General features: G+C 35.2%; 3 protein-coding genes across 4 annotated transcripts; all 3 read right to left on the minus strand.

Moving 5' to 3' along the window:
• Positions 1-919: 919 nt before the first annotated feature.
• LOC109005210 (probable steroid-binding protein 3) lies at positions 920-1,579 on the minus strand. The gene has a single exon (XM_018984024.2). The coding sequence runs from the start codon at positions 1,468-1,470 to the stop codon at positions 1,168-1,170; it is 303 nt and encodes a 100-aa protein (XP_018839569.1). The 5' UTR covers positions 1,471-1,579; the 3' UTR covers positions 920-1,167.
• An 837-nt stretch (positions 1,580-2,416) lies between these two features.
• LOC109005208 (ER membrane protein complex subunit 4-like) lies at positions 2,417-5,855 on the minus strand. Its single transcript, XM_018984022.2, has 6 exons — positions 5,602-5,855; positions 5,458-5,514; positions 4,805-4,958; positions 3,906-4,003; positions 3,743-3,808; positions 2,417-2,729 (listed from the first exon to the last, which is right to left on the minus strand). The coding sequence occupies exons 1-6, from the start codon at positions 5,725-5,727 to the stop codon at positions 2,691-2,693; spliced, it is 540 nt and encodes a 179-aa protein (XP_018839567.1). The 5' UTR covers positions 5,728-5,855; the 3' UTR covers positions 2,417-2,690.
• Positions 5,856-9,028: 3,173 nt separating this feature from the next.
• On the minus strand, positions 9,029-14,626 carry LOC109005207 (thiamine-repressible mitochondrial transport protein THI74-like). Of its 2 annotated transcripts, none has more exons than XM_035683053.1 (8): positions 14,203-14,626; positions 13,242-13,631; positions 12,433-12,647; positions 11,279-11,349; positions 11,031-11,132; positions 9,868-9,985; positions 9,372-9,507; positions 9,029-9,246 (listed from the first exon to the last, which is right to left on the minus strand). In XM_035683053.1, exons 1-8 carry the CDS (start codon positions 14,356-14,358, stop codon positions 9,184-9,186), a joined length of 1,251 nt encoding a protein of 416 aa, XP_035538946.1. In that variant the 5' UTR covers positions 14,359-14,626; the 3' UTR covers positions 9,029-9,183. The 2 variants fall into 2 exon arrangements, with proteins under 2 accessions (XP_035538946.1, XP_035538947.1); XM_035683054.1 differs by having other exon boundaries at positions 14,196-14,271.
• Between the last annotated feature and the right edge of the window lie 781 nt (positions 14,627-15,407).

Genomic DNA, 15,407 nt, shown 5'->3' on the forward strand with positions numbered 1-15,407 from the left:
CAACAAGCTTTCAACTCCACCATGAAAAAGACCCAATGCTTTTAAAATGTAACTATGAAATTTGTTAAAGGCGATAATACTTATAAGAGTGATTAAAGTTTTCACCACAAACTACCACCAATTTTCTAAATTACAAAAAGTTTACATCCGCACCTTAAACTAACAATAATCTGACCTTTAAGAATGTAGGTTAAGGTACAGATGAAAAATAGACTAGTTTGTCGGTGAAAAGTATAATTTTCCCTATTTTCAAAGAGACACATACATTCAGTCAAAAGAAGAACAAAATGGCATAACGCATGCGTCCAGATAAAAAAAATAAAAATTCGGATACATCCATGCACCAAAATCCCTGGAAGCAAGCCAATTTGACAAATAATACAACTTCTAGCTTCTTGCACTGCAGCAAACCAATCTAAGATGCTATATTATATGATTCATGAATGTGGCATATGCAAAGCAACCAAATACAAGCCATTCCACAAACATTCTTTATAGCTATCTTTGCAATTTATTATTTTTACGCATTACTCATGTTTAATGAGCCTCAATTTTTGAGTATCAGGTCACTAGATGCAGCCAAATCGTTGCATAAGGCGTTTGATAATCCTACTGCTGATGTACTACGGCTGGAAAAATTATCTCAGAGAATATAAATATGCATACAGGGAATAGAAGACAGAAGCCCAAATTCAACCAACTCATATATATTTCTACATAAGTAAACATGTTGGAATAGAAAACCAAGTCATATGTTGCAATCCACGCATTGATGCAATTATGCAATCAAACATATATGGGAGAATTTAACCCACTCATCACCAGATCCGCTAGCATAAACAGCCCCTAGGAGGGTAGGGTAAACAAATTAATTGCATCAAACGCACAAAAGTACCAAACGCGCACACAGAGAGATGGATGCCAAGATACCCAAATTTCACACGTACCAAATTTATTATATTTATTATTTCCCAAGCTAAAACACAAGACGAACCCTCTAGCACAAGGCCCGCAAGATTAAAACCAAGCAAAGAACCAATAAAGTCGCCAAATTCCAACAGTATACCCAGGAGCATATTTTCTCCATAACACCAGTACGAAACATCAAATACATTCATAAAGACTCGTGTATAAAACACATAGCCGTAAAATGACTCAGCTTAGAGATTAAGAAGCGACGCGACCAACCACAGGGTACTTAGCTTCGAACTTCTTCTCCCAGTCGTTGAGGACTCCGATCTCCTTCTCAGAGAGGCCATCGAGAGAAGGGGACACGTCCTCGTCATTCTTGCTCATCTTGGCCAGAGCTCTGCTGGCGTCCTTGCCGGCGAACATGGTGTAGGAACCTCCGGGGCCGTAGAACGACTTTCCGTTTGTGACGTCGAAGATTCGGCCCTTCACAGCCACATATATGGGCTTTGATGGGTCCGTGCCGTTGTACTCGCTCAGCTGCTGGGCTGTCAACTCCATTGATCTGCGTTCGCTTAGAGTGAGACTGCGTGGCGTGATGGATAAGATCGAAAGAGGTGAAGAAGTGAAACGAGGGCGTGTGTGTATGGTATTTAGGAAAAGAGTAACGATAGAGAAGTTATTATAATAGTGTATATTTTATATTTATTGTATAATTATTTTTAATTGATTATTTTTTATACTTATTTGAAAATATGTGTAATTTAGATGATATTATATTATATATATAAAATAGATATTTTTAATAATAACTTCTATCTATATTTATTTATAAGTTCTTTTGACTGCTTAAAGTGATTGCTTAACTTTTTTTATTATTTAATAATTAAAAATATAATTTTAAGTGTATTAGTTTATCATTTATGTACTTTATTAAAATTTATTTAAATTTTGTTCGGTTAATTTTAAAGAATAATAGTATATATAAAATATATTGTGCATACTTTTATAAAAGTCTTATTATAAAAAAATATGAAAATTTTATTTTTTTATGAGATTGGCTTGTGCATTTATTAGACTTTTCAACTCATTTAATTGACTTTCAATTAATAATAATTTAAGATTCTTTTATGATTTGGAACAGAACTTGCCATGAAAGGGGATGAGAATTTTTTGTTTTAAAATAAAGTTTAAAATATTATTTTTTAATATTATTATTATTTTAAAATTTTAAAAAATTAAATTATTTATTATATTTTATATAAAAAATTTAAAAAAATTATAATAATAAAATGAGATGAAAATTTTATATTCAAATACATATCTTCCTTCGCCTTAAAAAATAAAAAATAAAAAAGGATTTTTCAAGGTTCACATGCTACCACACCTGCTAGTACAATTCACCCTCTTGAAAGTTTAAACCTTTTAATGCATAAAACTAATCTTCCTTCGCCTCCTTTCGATCAAACAAGACTTCTCTAATATTGATCCCTCGGTAGAACTAATATTTCCCACAATTTAACTAATATATTTGAGGAAAGCAAATCATCGTTGACAATAGAAATAAAACAAAAAATACTAACATTCTGATACAACGGTATCTGCTTGCTAGTAACCGTAGCATTGATATTCCAGCATCATACATTTGAGTCACAATCGTTGTTGCCACAAAACTCAGTTACAGCGTTACGGTGGCCATGCGTGATAAGCCATCAGCCAATAAACGATATCAAAGTCTCCATTACATTCAGATCAACGGCTGATTAAACCAAACATGCACATCAGCATAGCGGAATACCCCCACCAGAATGCTCAACCTCCTGAAAACCAGACAAGAAAATGTCAAACAGAACTCCCTAGAGGGTATCCAGTAAAGTTTGTAAAGCATTCTAGTCAATACACAAAAGACCATGTTCCTTCAACCGAACAGCTAGGATACAGTACCAAAAAGGATAATTACCATGAAGAAATGCTTAAAAGCGAAATATCAACCTAGTTCCAAGTAAACTTATAGCATAACTTGAAATATGATGCCGTTTGGTTCAGACAGGGGCACACAGCAAGTAAACCGAAGCAGTTTGAGGGAAAGGGGCGCTTTTATGCAGCTCTTCCTGTTCCTTTCCTAGATAGCTTTAGATATTTTTAAAATTGCACTTTTCATTTACTTATTTTTTTAAAAAAATTATAACATAACATAATGGAAAAGGAGGGGGCATTATTTCAACTCAAGAACATGAACCATAGATGCGATTTCAATCCTATATTGGACAGGAACTCAACAAAAATTGAGATTCTTTGAGCTGCCCAAATGGCAGCAAACAGCTAGATTATTTAAGTTGCTGATCAAGCCAAACCATATCATCAAGACCAGGATGTACTCAAAATTGCAGCCAGCCACAACTTTCAGATCTGTCACAGAATAAAGTATGCCTTGAGAAGTATAAACTTGTCAACACCAGTCTAAAACACACACAGCACTTGTCCAGTGAGAACATTGTAACTGCAAGTTTGTAACCAAGCATGGTAAAAATAGAGGTAATGTTGATCCTTTCCCACAGCGAGAATTTGACACGAAGGCAACATGTCTCTCTCATTTTATAATATCTTGCAGAGACAACAGTATTATCCATATGACCAAATAAATCTACCTATACTCAGGCAATAGGTAGGCTTTTTTTTTTTTTTTTATATATAATTAGGCAATAGGTAGCAAGACATTTAAACCTAGCTACAGAATACTTTTAATTGTCATGCAATCATTTCCAAAAAAAAAAACATAATGTAAACAAAAAGATAAAAGCTAACTCAATTATAATAGGAGGAAGATTTTAACCTGTGCAGGGGGTAAGGAAAAAACCCAGTCTGAGGCATGTGTAGGAAGAAGACCCAAAGTGTTAAGCTGCCAAAAAAACAATTATAACAAAATAAAAGAAATTTGAATATGAAGAAACAAGAAAAAATGTTGCACAAAAAGACAAACTGAAAATACATCTCACCTTCCAAACACCCAGTGCTAAACCACCCAAATTAAGGGCAATAAAGAGTAACTTGGGCCCGAGAAGATCTACTCTACTGTCTTTATAAGGCTCAAAAACTGCATAATCCAATTAAATGTTCTTGAATGAGCTTAAGGATCAAATAAAAATCCAACTAGAATCTGCAGGGAGAAATGAAGGGGAAAAAATAATGCAAAAACTTCAGGAACCAAAATACATGTGCTAGAATACCATAAGTCACATCAAGCTAGATCAATTATTAAAAAAGATATTCACATACATGATTCAATACATTTAACAAGCATATATGTCAAGCCAAATGATAGAATTTTATGTAATGAAACAGATTCTCAACCCCCATCCCCCACACCAATAGAGAACGGAATATGCTATATACTACACCATCCATCTTATCTTACTGTGATAATTTGGCATTACCTATCAACCATTTAATTTGTTATATTAAAGGGACAGTGTGATGAAAGTGGGACAAGATATGGCATCTAGCATAACTAAAAGAGAAAGGGACAAAGGAAGAAACGATTGTGTATGCAGGGCAACACCGTGTGTGAAATCAAAACTAGCATTCCCAGGCCACATTCTTACAGTTATGTTACATACATCACTAGATTAGGAAGGGGGAAGGGATATCTTAGGTAAAGTGAAAAAAATCATAGGATTCAAATCTTCAGGAAAAAGAAAGAAAACAAAATTAAAAAGATAAATATGTGTTTTCGTACTTTTTAAATCATTTGCATTATCATGCTGCTTCTATAACCACAAAGTTGACAGCATTCAAATGGTTACTAAAAATTACATATCAAAACAAGGAACCAAAACTAGTTCGGATAAGTTAAAAGAAAAAACACGGGGGCATATATAAACTACAGTCATATTACCCTTGCCAACCCCTTGTAAGGCACTAATTGGCTGCCAAAGAGCAGAAAATGTGATACCAATGCTAAACAAATGCACAGTACTTCCAGCCATCCACATCATGAAGCCCATCATTAGCAAATTCTTGAAAGGGGCCTGTGCCACTTCCCAAGCTTTCTGTTCAAATAGAAACAGATTATGATATTAATTATTGCGTTATGATCCAGTGTATTCGAATAATAAATGAAATCAATACCTGTAATGTTTAACGAGGTTAGAGAGTGGCTTGTGCGAGAGAAGAAAATGTCAGCGAATGACAATACGAGGAAAGAAGCGTATTGGTTTCATAATTTGACTGACCTACTGGTTAACAGAAACGAAACCTCGATAATCCTAAAAGTCGTTTGGACCAATTAATCTAATCAGAATTTTCTTCAACATCACAACCATAAATATCAATGTCCCAAAAACCTATTGCTTGCATTTTCCAATTGCAGTGTTCACACAATAACTTTTCTCCTAACTACACATTCTTAGCCCAAAGTACAGAGCGACGAAGCGTGAAAAGGAAACAAAAATTGGGACTGAGCCTTCGGATTAAAATACTACATGGCTACTTTGATCAAAGCCCAAACCTAATATAATATATCAGAAAGTGGAAAATAATAGGATATACTTGAGATTTCCAGTTCGATTCTGCATCCTTCTTTTGTCGACTGAGCGTTGAATCATCCTAAAGAAACGTCCACCAAAAGAATTAATAGAAGAATCGATTTCTTTTTTCTCAATAGAAAGAAAGAAAGATAATAAAAGAGAGAACCTGATCTTGAGAGGAGCGAGAGAAACCAGGGGGGTCAGGAATGTCGCGGGAAGGAGAGGTGGAATTGTCAGTGAAGTCAACCGCCCATCTTCGACCCCCAACCATCACACCCTTACCCTTTTCCATTGCTTATGTGATTTTCACCAATCGATCTCTCACTCTCGCACTCTTCTGCTCGTTGCGCGATCGATTGTCCTACTTCTCTTGGGGTACCGTTACCAACTTACCCGTACCCTCCTCAATCATAAATTACTAACGATTATTATTTTACGGGGTAAAGAAATTTGGTAGGTGGGCTTTTTTCAAGTTCCCACGTGACATAGGCCCAGCTAGCTTGATTTTTGAAACTAGAATTTGATAGGTAGTTTAGACAGTGAGATAGAATAAAATAAGATAATTTTAAATAAAAATTAAAAATATTATTTTTTAATATTATTATTTTTTTGAAATTTAAAAATTTTGAATTGTTTATTACATTTTTTATGGAAACTTAAAAAAATTGTAATGATGAAATGAAATGAGATGATATGATTTCTATACACACATAAAAGGGAAATGGTGGGTTTGAATAGTGAGTTCAAATGAGATGTTTTGTTGAAAGTTGAATAAAATATTGTTAAATATAATTTTTTAGTATTATTTTTATTTTGAGATTTTAAAAAATTGAATTGTTTATTATATTTTTATATGAAAATTTGATAAAGTTGTAATGATAAGATGAGATGAGATATGTTTGTGTATCCAAACCCACTAAGACTTTCTTTTTCTTTTAATAAAATTACTCAACTTCATTCATCAACCTATTATTTGGCTTTTAGCCATTACAAGAGTCAATATACATGATATTACATTTTCTAAGTCTATAATTTCAGTGCATAAAGAGGTTGCTTGTTGAGCCAATTGATGAGCTACTATAGGCCCTAGATGCAGAGGGTGGCAGGGAGGGCCCAACCCCGCCACGCCCCCGCTTACATTTATATATATATATATATTATATACATAGATATATAAACATAAATATATATTTATATTTTACAAATTGTATATATATATATTACAATTTGTTAGACTTGTTCACAAAATATGCATTAAAAAATTTAAAAATTACATAATTTAAAAACTAATACACTACAATTTACACAAAATATGCACCAGCAAATTTAAAAGTTACATAGTCTTTAAATTATAGTAATATTTACAAAATTTAAATTTATAATTTGGATCTAAAAATATATTTTTAATTACTTTTACACTTAGAAATAATTTTTAAATCAAATAAATGTAATTTTTTTTTTAAGTGAAAAGAGGCGGGGCGAGGCGGATAGGGAATCCGCCATGCACCCTGCCCCCGCATCCCAAGGGCGGGAGACAGGGGTGAAAACCCCACCCCCCGCCCCATGCAGGGGGGTGCGGGGAAGGAGCGCCCCCGCCCCATAGGGGGCGGGTAGCACCCCTAAGCTACTCTATTTCATTCTCTCTCAATCTGCTTTGTATCCCACATTGTATCCACCAGAATGTCTTTTACATCTCTCAGCAAACAACCTACATACCATGTTGTTCTTTATCATTCATCCATGCATTTACCACTTGCCTCGAGTCCCCTTCAAAGACCACATGTTGCAGCCCCATATATTTACACTAACATGCTGCTGTAACTAAACCTTGAGCCAGACTTTGAGATTTGGTGGTTGGACCCAATTAATGTCGGTGCATATAACACATTTAATAAAGTATTTATATGATATAATTTAATTTAAAATAAAAATTTTAAAATTTGAATATTAAAAATCAAATCTTACCATTAACTACTTACTGATATAGTTACAGTACACTCAGACATCTTACTGATTTACTTAATATGCTAGTTTGATGAGTATGGTCAGATAGAGGTTACTTCCAAAGGCGGTGGATCTAAGAAACCCTTGCCTTGGTGAGATTCCATATCATTTCTCTTTTTTTATTAAAAAAAAAAAGAAAAAATAAACAATAGTTGAGATTATAAGATAAACAGTTTTGCTACAAGTACCCAGCGTTGGGTGCCTTTTGCGGAATCGCTGACGTGCATGTATTATTTAAAAACTAAAATTAGCCACCTCAGCCGGTATTATTTAAACAAAAAATGAAAAACGAATTCAGAGCAAATCAAACCCATAGCATTATTGAACCCTATCATCTCGAAGAAAGATCTGCATAGGTGGTTGATTTTTGAAAGAGTGTCGTCGTGGGTATGAATTGTTTGTTCCTTTGTTTTATGCAGTTTTTGTTTCCATCTTCATTTGTTTTACCCAACCCCATCGGCGTTGGGTAATTATCTGCAAAGCAACTACAGCCATTGGGCAGGGCTTGAAATTCTTTGAAACACTAAAAAAAGCTAACAAACATGCAAAAATGCAAATGAGGCCACTATAACAATTAAATAAAACTGATAAGTTGTATGTCATTGCCCATTAATCGTCACTGCAAATAGACTCTCGCATGTACGAAATTTTCTTCCCACATTCACAAGTTGATGTACTTCACAAGAGGACTCAATCAAATCCTTCATAAATCACTTTTTTTTTTGCCTCTACAATCAAGTAAAATCCAAGCAACAGCACCTTCATATGCATTATTTGCATCGTCAGATTTACTCACACTATCCTTACAACTTGACTTAAAACCTTGGCACGAAACCAAAGCCTGTGCTTCCAAAATCAGCCCCTCCCGGCATTACCATGTCTGCGGTTTCTAAAGTGGCTAAGAAGCGCTTGTGCCTGCAAGTAACCAAACATTCAGTTAAATTAGTCTATATATGCAAGGAAGGAATAGCAACATCATCAGCAGCTGTATACCTTTTCTTTGGCCCTAGGGGTGCCTGACTGACAATGCCACCAGTGGCGGGACAGCTCCTTCTTGGAGCACCATACTGTGAAATCTACTACTAGTTGTACAAAGATGTAAAAGAGCAGCAGCTGCATTCTCCTTCCCTCTAGAAGATGAGTTAGAAGATGCGAACCAGTAGATGTAGTATTCCTCTTCGTGTTTCGTCTTCGGCGTCGTCTGTGGCAAAGCTTGATCCCAAACCCGAATCTGTTCCGTGGGAAAACGAAATGGAGTGCTGTGTTTCAGATGAGAAGATGAAGATGGGAAGAATATGAGAAAAGATGCAAAGAAGTGAGGAGAAGAAGATATCTGCAGTGAAGAACCTGATCTTCGTGTTCTGGGTTGGGGAAGCTTGCTCCTGAAGCCGCGAGTTTGTTTCTCAAACGTAATTCAACCAACCCACGTCGTGTGTAAGCCAGCGCTAAACGAAACCCCCCGTTTTAGTTTTACACGTGGATGGACGTGTACGCGGGGGTTCCCCAACCCGGGTGCGAGTAGCTTTTTTCATAATAGTGTACAGACCAATAATATATATATATATATATATATATCTATAAGCATTTCATTTCTGGAGACAACATGCTACTCTGATCTCATAATTGCACAAGAAAATTGTCGCATTACAACAAGAGTCAAAAGGTGGACGGTTTCGTAGACAGTTATTCAAGTGTTTAAAGTCTATATACAATTATCTGCTTTTCCGAAATCTGTACATGGCTGCTATGACTCTTCTTTCCTTGAAAACTTGTCTGAAAGGTTTGCCACGACAAATCCAGCAAATACCTGAATCCAGTTGAACATGGTTTAAATGTAATGAACTCTCTGCTGTGGTAAAGTTGAAGCAAATCACTGGATATGATGTCAAGTGTGCTACAAGGGAAATGCAGAGACAGACACAGAAAACATACCTGAATGCATCCAATAATGTAGATTGCAGAGTAGTGGCGACCATGTAATACCATGTCAGCTGCCATTGCGAGAGGAATTGTCAAGGACATGCCTAACGTTGCAACCAATGGAGTCGTCCAAACAACAGAAAGGGCCCTGTAATAAAAAATCAGTATTACTGAAAGAATCTATTTGCAATGGTATCTAGAGTTGGCAAGTATATCAGAAGAAATAACATAGTAGTATGACTGCTGATCTGAGCATCATGAAAAAAAATGGAACCAAACCAATCTTTGCAAGTCAAATCCAATAAATGCTTAAACGGTATTCCCTTTAATTTGATTAAAAAAATGTGTGGTTCTCTACTCATCTGTGGTTTAGGTAGCAACAAATCCGATAATTGCTTCCTTTTCCTAATGGGTGGAGCAAGACTTCATTGGAAATTAGAACAAAAAGTCGAAATGTAACATTCTCATGTTCTCGTGTTGTCCAATCAAACCTTGCTCTACTACTAACCAAAAATAATCTGACAGAACACTTCCCACAAAGCCATTTAACAGCACGACTTCACCAACAGACGTTGAATGTGGAAATTTAAATCGAGGTTCAATCCCCACAGCATTGAGTGGCCACACTGCACGGAATAACATTGTTGTGAAAAATCCAAGAACAGGAAACTGATAGGCAAGAACTTTTTTATGAGCCTTGAGATTATCACTGCATTCTCAAAACATAGTCATCAGAATAGTAATCCATAAAAGAAAAAGGGGGGGAAAGAAGAGAAAGAGGAGATCAACAAAAATTATTCAATTGATTAGAGATGATACAAATGACAATTATATTTGAAGCTAAAACAGTGAAATAGAAGGACGGCTTAACTAATAACAAATGATTCCTGAGGCACTCCAAGGTCCCAAAATCCTAATTACACGAAACTCATGACCTAATTAATCAAGTACAAACATAATCACTTACACCCTGCTTTCATAATTGAAATCAACACCGCACGTGGATGGGAATCATTAACATTGAAAAAAGGAAAGAAAAAAACCTCCCACTTCAAGGAGTGAACATGCTGCCACTATTTTCTGAGCAAGAGTGTGGTGCTTTGCCATTCAAACGAGGCATAATGTAGCGCTATTAGACCCTAATTATTGGGAGACCTCGTCTAAATTTAGAGGTGGCAGAATCCAAGGGGATAAGATAATAGGACACCATAAAAAACCTTTGACACATAATTCAAAAAGAAACCACTATACCGATTTGGGTTTCTCCAACTCCTAACGCACCATATTCCTTCAATTGAGGCACATTTCCAAGCAAAATTCCTCTTTGATCTTCATACTTGGTTATAAGCACAGTGAGATAGATAAACCACTTCCAAAATTCTCATGAGTAATCAATGATTTGCAGCAAGAAGTGACACATATAAATTACTCTTGATAGACGTCTGAGCCAGTCGTGATTCAGTGGTCTGAATTTATCAACTTAGTTAAACTACAACAGTTTCAGCACATAACTTTTCTTTTTATTATTGTCCGAATATAAAAAATTTTATCATGAAAAATCCAGGAGAACAAATTGCTAAGCTCTAACTCCTGTTCAAGCATTTCCATTCTTAATCATATGAATTTGCAGTGCTAAAGACAATTAATCACAAAAAGCACTAGTTCACTTACCAAGCCACCAAAGACCTAGGAGAGAGAAGAGACCAATGTATCCAAAGAACTTTTGAACATCAACCTTGTCTCCTTCTGAACCAGAAGATTTCTTCAGCAGCACTGCAATAAGTGAACCAGTAATTTAGAAATCAGGCTGGGGACTTGGAAACAATCTATCAAATATGTATCACCAAGTCATTCATGGAATTCAAATGAAAATGAGAAACAAAAACAAAGAGAAGAAACATGGTTTCAGAATGCCAGACCTGTAAATAAACCATATGATAATGCTGAGAGAAGACCAAAAATGTCCCCTGTGATAGAGTGCTTTCCAGTTCTAAGTAACAAGAAAAGGGGACAATTTCAGGTAATATCCCACAAAAAGTCAAGCGAACATAACTATCTTAGCAAATAAGGCAAAAAATAAATAACTGAACTCTTACAAATATAATAGGTTTTGTTTGCTGTTGTAGGCATAAAGATGTTTTGCTAGCATTCATAATCACAACTCAACCATTTGCAAACTTTAATTATCCAATCACATTGACATTATTTCAATTCTACTCTTCAGCCAAGACAGACTTCTAGACGATATATTGATTACAGGTGGCAATTAGGCTCTCTTCTTTTTAATTGCTCTCTTCTTTTTCTATTTTTAAATGTGGAATGTATTAAAATTAAATCTGATTAGTGCAGCAACTTCTCTCTTTTTTTGTTCGTTTGCACCCATTACATTTTGCCAAACACAACTTCCAGAGGAGGAGAAAACAGGGGAGGCAATTCTCCAGTAAAATAGTATAGATTACTTCTATATATTCTTTTGATCGGTAAAGATTACTTCTGTATATTATCCAATCCAACTCAATAATATTGTCTAAAATTCACAGCAAAAGTAAAAAAACTCCTGATCCTAAAATAAGTGTTTGAACTATATTCTACGATTTTTTCCAATGATTAATTTTGGATTTTTTTTTAAGCACTTCTGACTGATTCAAAACTTGCATGTTTAGAGGAAAATGAAAAAAACTCTCCAATGTTAACCAATTGACGTTCTTAGGCACAAAAAATATTTTAAAGGTTGAGATAGTCTTTTTATTGATGAAAAACGGATGCCTTAAGCTTTCTGCTGCAGAAAAGGGAGCTGAAAACAGGTTCCAAATGATCGAATGACAGCTGGTCAAAAATGTGCAAAGGCTGCCTTTGGTACACATTGTACGGCTCAAAAGCTGCCCAAAAAAGATGAAAACCCTGAAATAAAGCCACCAGATGAAAAACTTCGGGTTTTTCCACGAAAACATTTTTGAAGTAAATGAGGTACCTCATAAACCTGTCAAGTTTACTTCAAAACGGACAAAAGGAAGAAATGCACAAAAGTCCCTATAGAAGCCTACCAATGCTAAGCAAAAAGCAATTAGCTTACTCAGAGATGCTCATCAATTCACTAGGTGTCCAAGTTTTTCCAAATGTGGTCATGGCAACACCAGTCATGCTGATAAAAACAGCAACAATCTTTGTGAGGTTTATTGAGTCCTGGCCAAGAAGAGCTCCAAAGAAAAGTGTGAACAGCCCTGATGTTGAAGTCAGAACAGTAGTATTTGCAACACTAGTATTTGCCAGTGCAGAGTTCGATAGATACTGCATGAGGTCAAAACAGATTAAGCCTTCATTAGATTGCTTAAGAAAGTATTTTTGGTGACTGGCATATCATGAATAAAGCCAAGAAACCAACGCCCAGGTTGTACAGAACCTTCTATTTCCCTCAAAGTCATCACTGTGAAATCGAACCCATGATGACTAAGTCTACATCTCATCCCAAACCCGCCATTTCACCACTAGTTTCCACCCTGACAAGTAACTCTCAACAAGTATATGTATCTAACTTTAATTTTTTTCCCGTGTAAAATAAGGATATAAATTCACTTTGCCCTTTGTAGCATTTCCTGATTTTCAACTTGAATACTGGAGGCATGCAATTGACTCAGTCTAGAAAGCCATTCTAGCAACATTAGCATAGATGGCTACAGGGATTATTAAAAAGATATGCAGTGCTGGCCTTGCTGCATGTTCAAAGATGGACCGACCCAATACTTTTGAAGGCCTGTACCACTCATCCACTCAGATTTTCTTACCTGTCCATGCAATTTCATTATCCCACAACCTTATAAAGTTAAAGAAAAGTCCAAAAGGTCATATACGGCGAACATTAGATAAAAATTAGAATATGCTTACCTCTGTTATAAACCATATCGGAGTAAGATATAAGCTACACTTAGCAATATCCCATGAACTAAGTTCACAGCTTTGTTCGACCAAGTGAGGCTCATCTTGCTCATTCTTTGCTGTCAAAGGTTGGCCCTCTTCCCTTTCACTAAGATCACAGTCAGTAACGAGGCCATTTCCGGGTACCGGTCTGTGGTGCATTTCACTAATTATAAGAGGGATATCAAGTCCGGTTGAAGTGCTCATAACTTTCGCGTCATTGCAAAGGTTCTTATATAAATTTGCGTTCGCTAAGCTGCAGATCCAGTCTTTAAGAGCAGCAATGGGTAGATAGATTACCATAAGAGACACCCCCAAATAAGTGAGTGCAAATGGCTGTTTATAGTCTGCAAAAATTCTCTGCAGCAAATAGATCTTGGTAGTTTAGTTTATTAAATCTCAAACATGGGAAGAAGGATCCTTTAAAAATCTTGCAGTTTAACATGGATCTACGAGAATCGAAGATTACATGAAACTCTTTCAACCCATTGATAAACAACTTCAAATTTACATTCTGTTTAAACAACTTTGGATATGAGAGAAGTCTGATTTTTATTAAACGTTATCACTCTAACTTCAAACAAAAAAAACATTCCCTTTAAACAGGGAAAAGGCTTACCAACAAATACCACCATGGAAAAAAGTTAATTTCTTTTTATTAAAAAAATCATTATAAACAGATCAAGCAGCGCACACAGAACCATGGAAAAGGGAACAAATAATAGAACCTTAAACAAGTCGGAGTTTTTTTTTTTTTTTTTTTTTTTTTTTACCAGCAACAAAGATTCCCAATTCGGCCTGTTCTATTATTTTCCTATCTTCTTCAGCAACCAAACAGAGCAAAGTATAAGAAACGCATAACAATACCGCATCATGCTAAATAAAGAATCCAAGAAAGGAAAGAAAAGAGGTCGTTGATATAACTCCTAACCTGAGTGATCTCTGCAGAGGCAACCCATATGAACACGACAGTGACAATCAACCCCAAACCAGCATTATATTTCCAACCCATTAAGCCAAGCGCCAGCAAAAAACCCCCAGAAAAGAAGGTTGAAAATATGAAGTGGGTAAGCTCAAGTTTTGTCATAAAACAAGCATCTTGTGGAAAGCTCTGGGCACTAGAACAGATTGAAGATGAAATGAGATCCTGAGGATTTCGGTTTTTTATGCATGTATAGATAGTATTTGTGTTAATAATAATTAGCAGGGATTGGAAAAATCAAAGTTTTTTCCAAATTCCAAGTGGACATTTGTTGCTGTTGAGGAAAGTTACAAAATATGGTGTCAAACGACCGTGAGGGATTTGCTCTTAAGTCGTCGGTTTCGCCTTGGCTTTGTTGAGGGGGTTAGAGTTTAGACTGATGAAAATGACAAATGGTGCTTGTCTTATTATGAGACCGTTGTAGTACAAGATGGAGTGGGCAATGTGGCCATGAGATGAATCCAAAACACGGATTGCTTCGGGGCTCGTTTGTCTTTAGAGATGAGAAGAGATGAGATGAATTAAAATTAAAATTAAAAAATTGAATAAAATATTATTAAAATATATTTTTTAATATTATTATTATTTTAAAATTTGAAAAAGTTGAATTATTTATTTTATTTTATGTGAAAATTTGAAAAAATTATAATGATGAGATAAAATGAGATGAGATGTTTCCTGAAAACAAACGAAGTCAAGTCTTGTTCTGTCTACCTTTGGTTATCAGGACGAGGTCGTCACATAAATAAATAAAATGTTTGTTATGAAATAAACCACTCAGGACAATTCTCAAAATCATGACTCTTAAGGCAGGTTTGGGGGTGGGATGAGACACAAAATTCCCATCTCATCTCATCATTACACATTTCTCAAATCTCCATACAAAATATAATAAATAATTTAATTTTTTTAAATCTCAATTTAATTTTTTCAAATCCCAATACAATAATAATACTAAAACATAATATTTTAAATACTAAAACAAAACACAAAATTATCATCTCACCCTCCAAACTTGCCTAGGGCAGGTTTGGGACCTCAAACCAAAAACAAAATTATCATCTCATCTCATCATTACATCTTTTTCAAATCCCCATACAAAATATAATAAACAATTCAACTTTTTAAAATCTCAATACACATTTTTCAAATCC

This window comes from Juglans regia, chromosome 11, assembly GCF_001411555.2.
Source record: "Juglans regia cultivar Chandler chromosome 11, Walnut 2.0, whole genome shotgun sequence".
In the NCBI taxonomy this organism is placed as follows: Eukaryota; Viridiplantae; Streptophyta; class Magnoliopsida; order Fagales; family Juglandaceae; genus Juglans; species Juglans regia.

Excerpts from the sequence above, each read along its gene's own strand:
- LOC109005210 (XM_018984024.2), bottom strand. The coding sequence starts at position 1,470 with ATGGAGTTGACAGCCCAGCAGCTGAGCGAGTACAACGGCACGGACCCA.
- LOC109005208 (XM_018984022.2), bottom strand. The coding sequence starts at position 5,727 with ATGGAAAAGGGTAAGGGTGTGATGGTTGGGGGTCGAAGATGGGCGGTT. Across the intron at positions 5,515-5,601 it reads CTCGCTCCTCTCAAGATCAG|GATGATTCAACGCTCAGTCG; the intron begins GTTCTCTCTTTT and ends ACGTTTCTTTAG. Across the intron at positions 2,730-3,742 it reads TTTCCTTACCCCCTGCACAG|GAGGTTGAGCATTCTGGTGG; the intron begins GTTAAAATCTTC and ends TCTGGTTTTCAG.
- LOC109005207 (XM_035683053.1), bottom strand. The coding sequence starts at position 14,358 with ATGACAAAACTTGAGCTTACCCACTTCATATTTTCAACCTTCTTTTCT. Across the intron at positions 9,986-11,030 it reads CCTAGGTCTTTGGTGGCTTG|TGTGGCCACTCAATGCTGTG; the intron begins GTAAGTGAACTA and ends TATTCCGTGCAG. Across the intron at positions 9,508-9,867 it reads GTTCTGTCAGATTATTTTTG|GGCCCTTTCTGTTGTTTGGA; the intron begins GTTAGTAGTAGA and ends TTTTTATTACAG.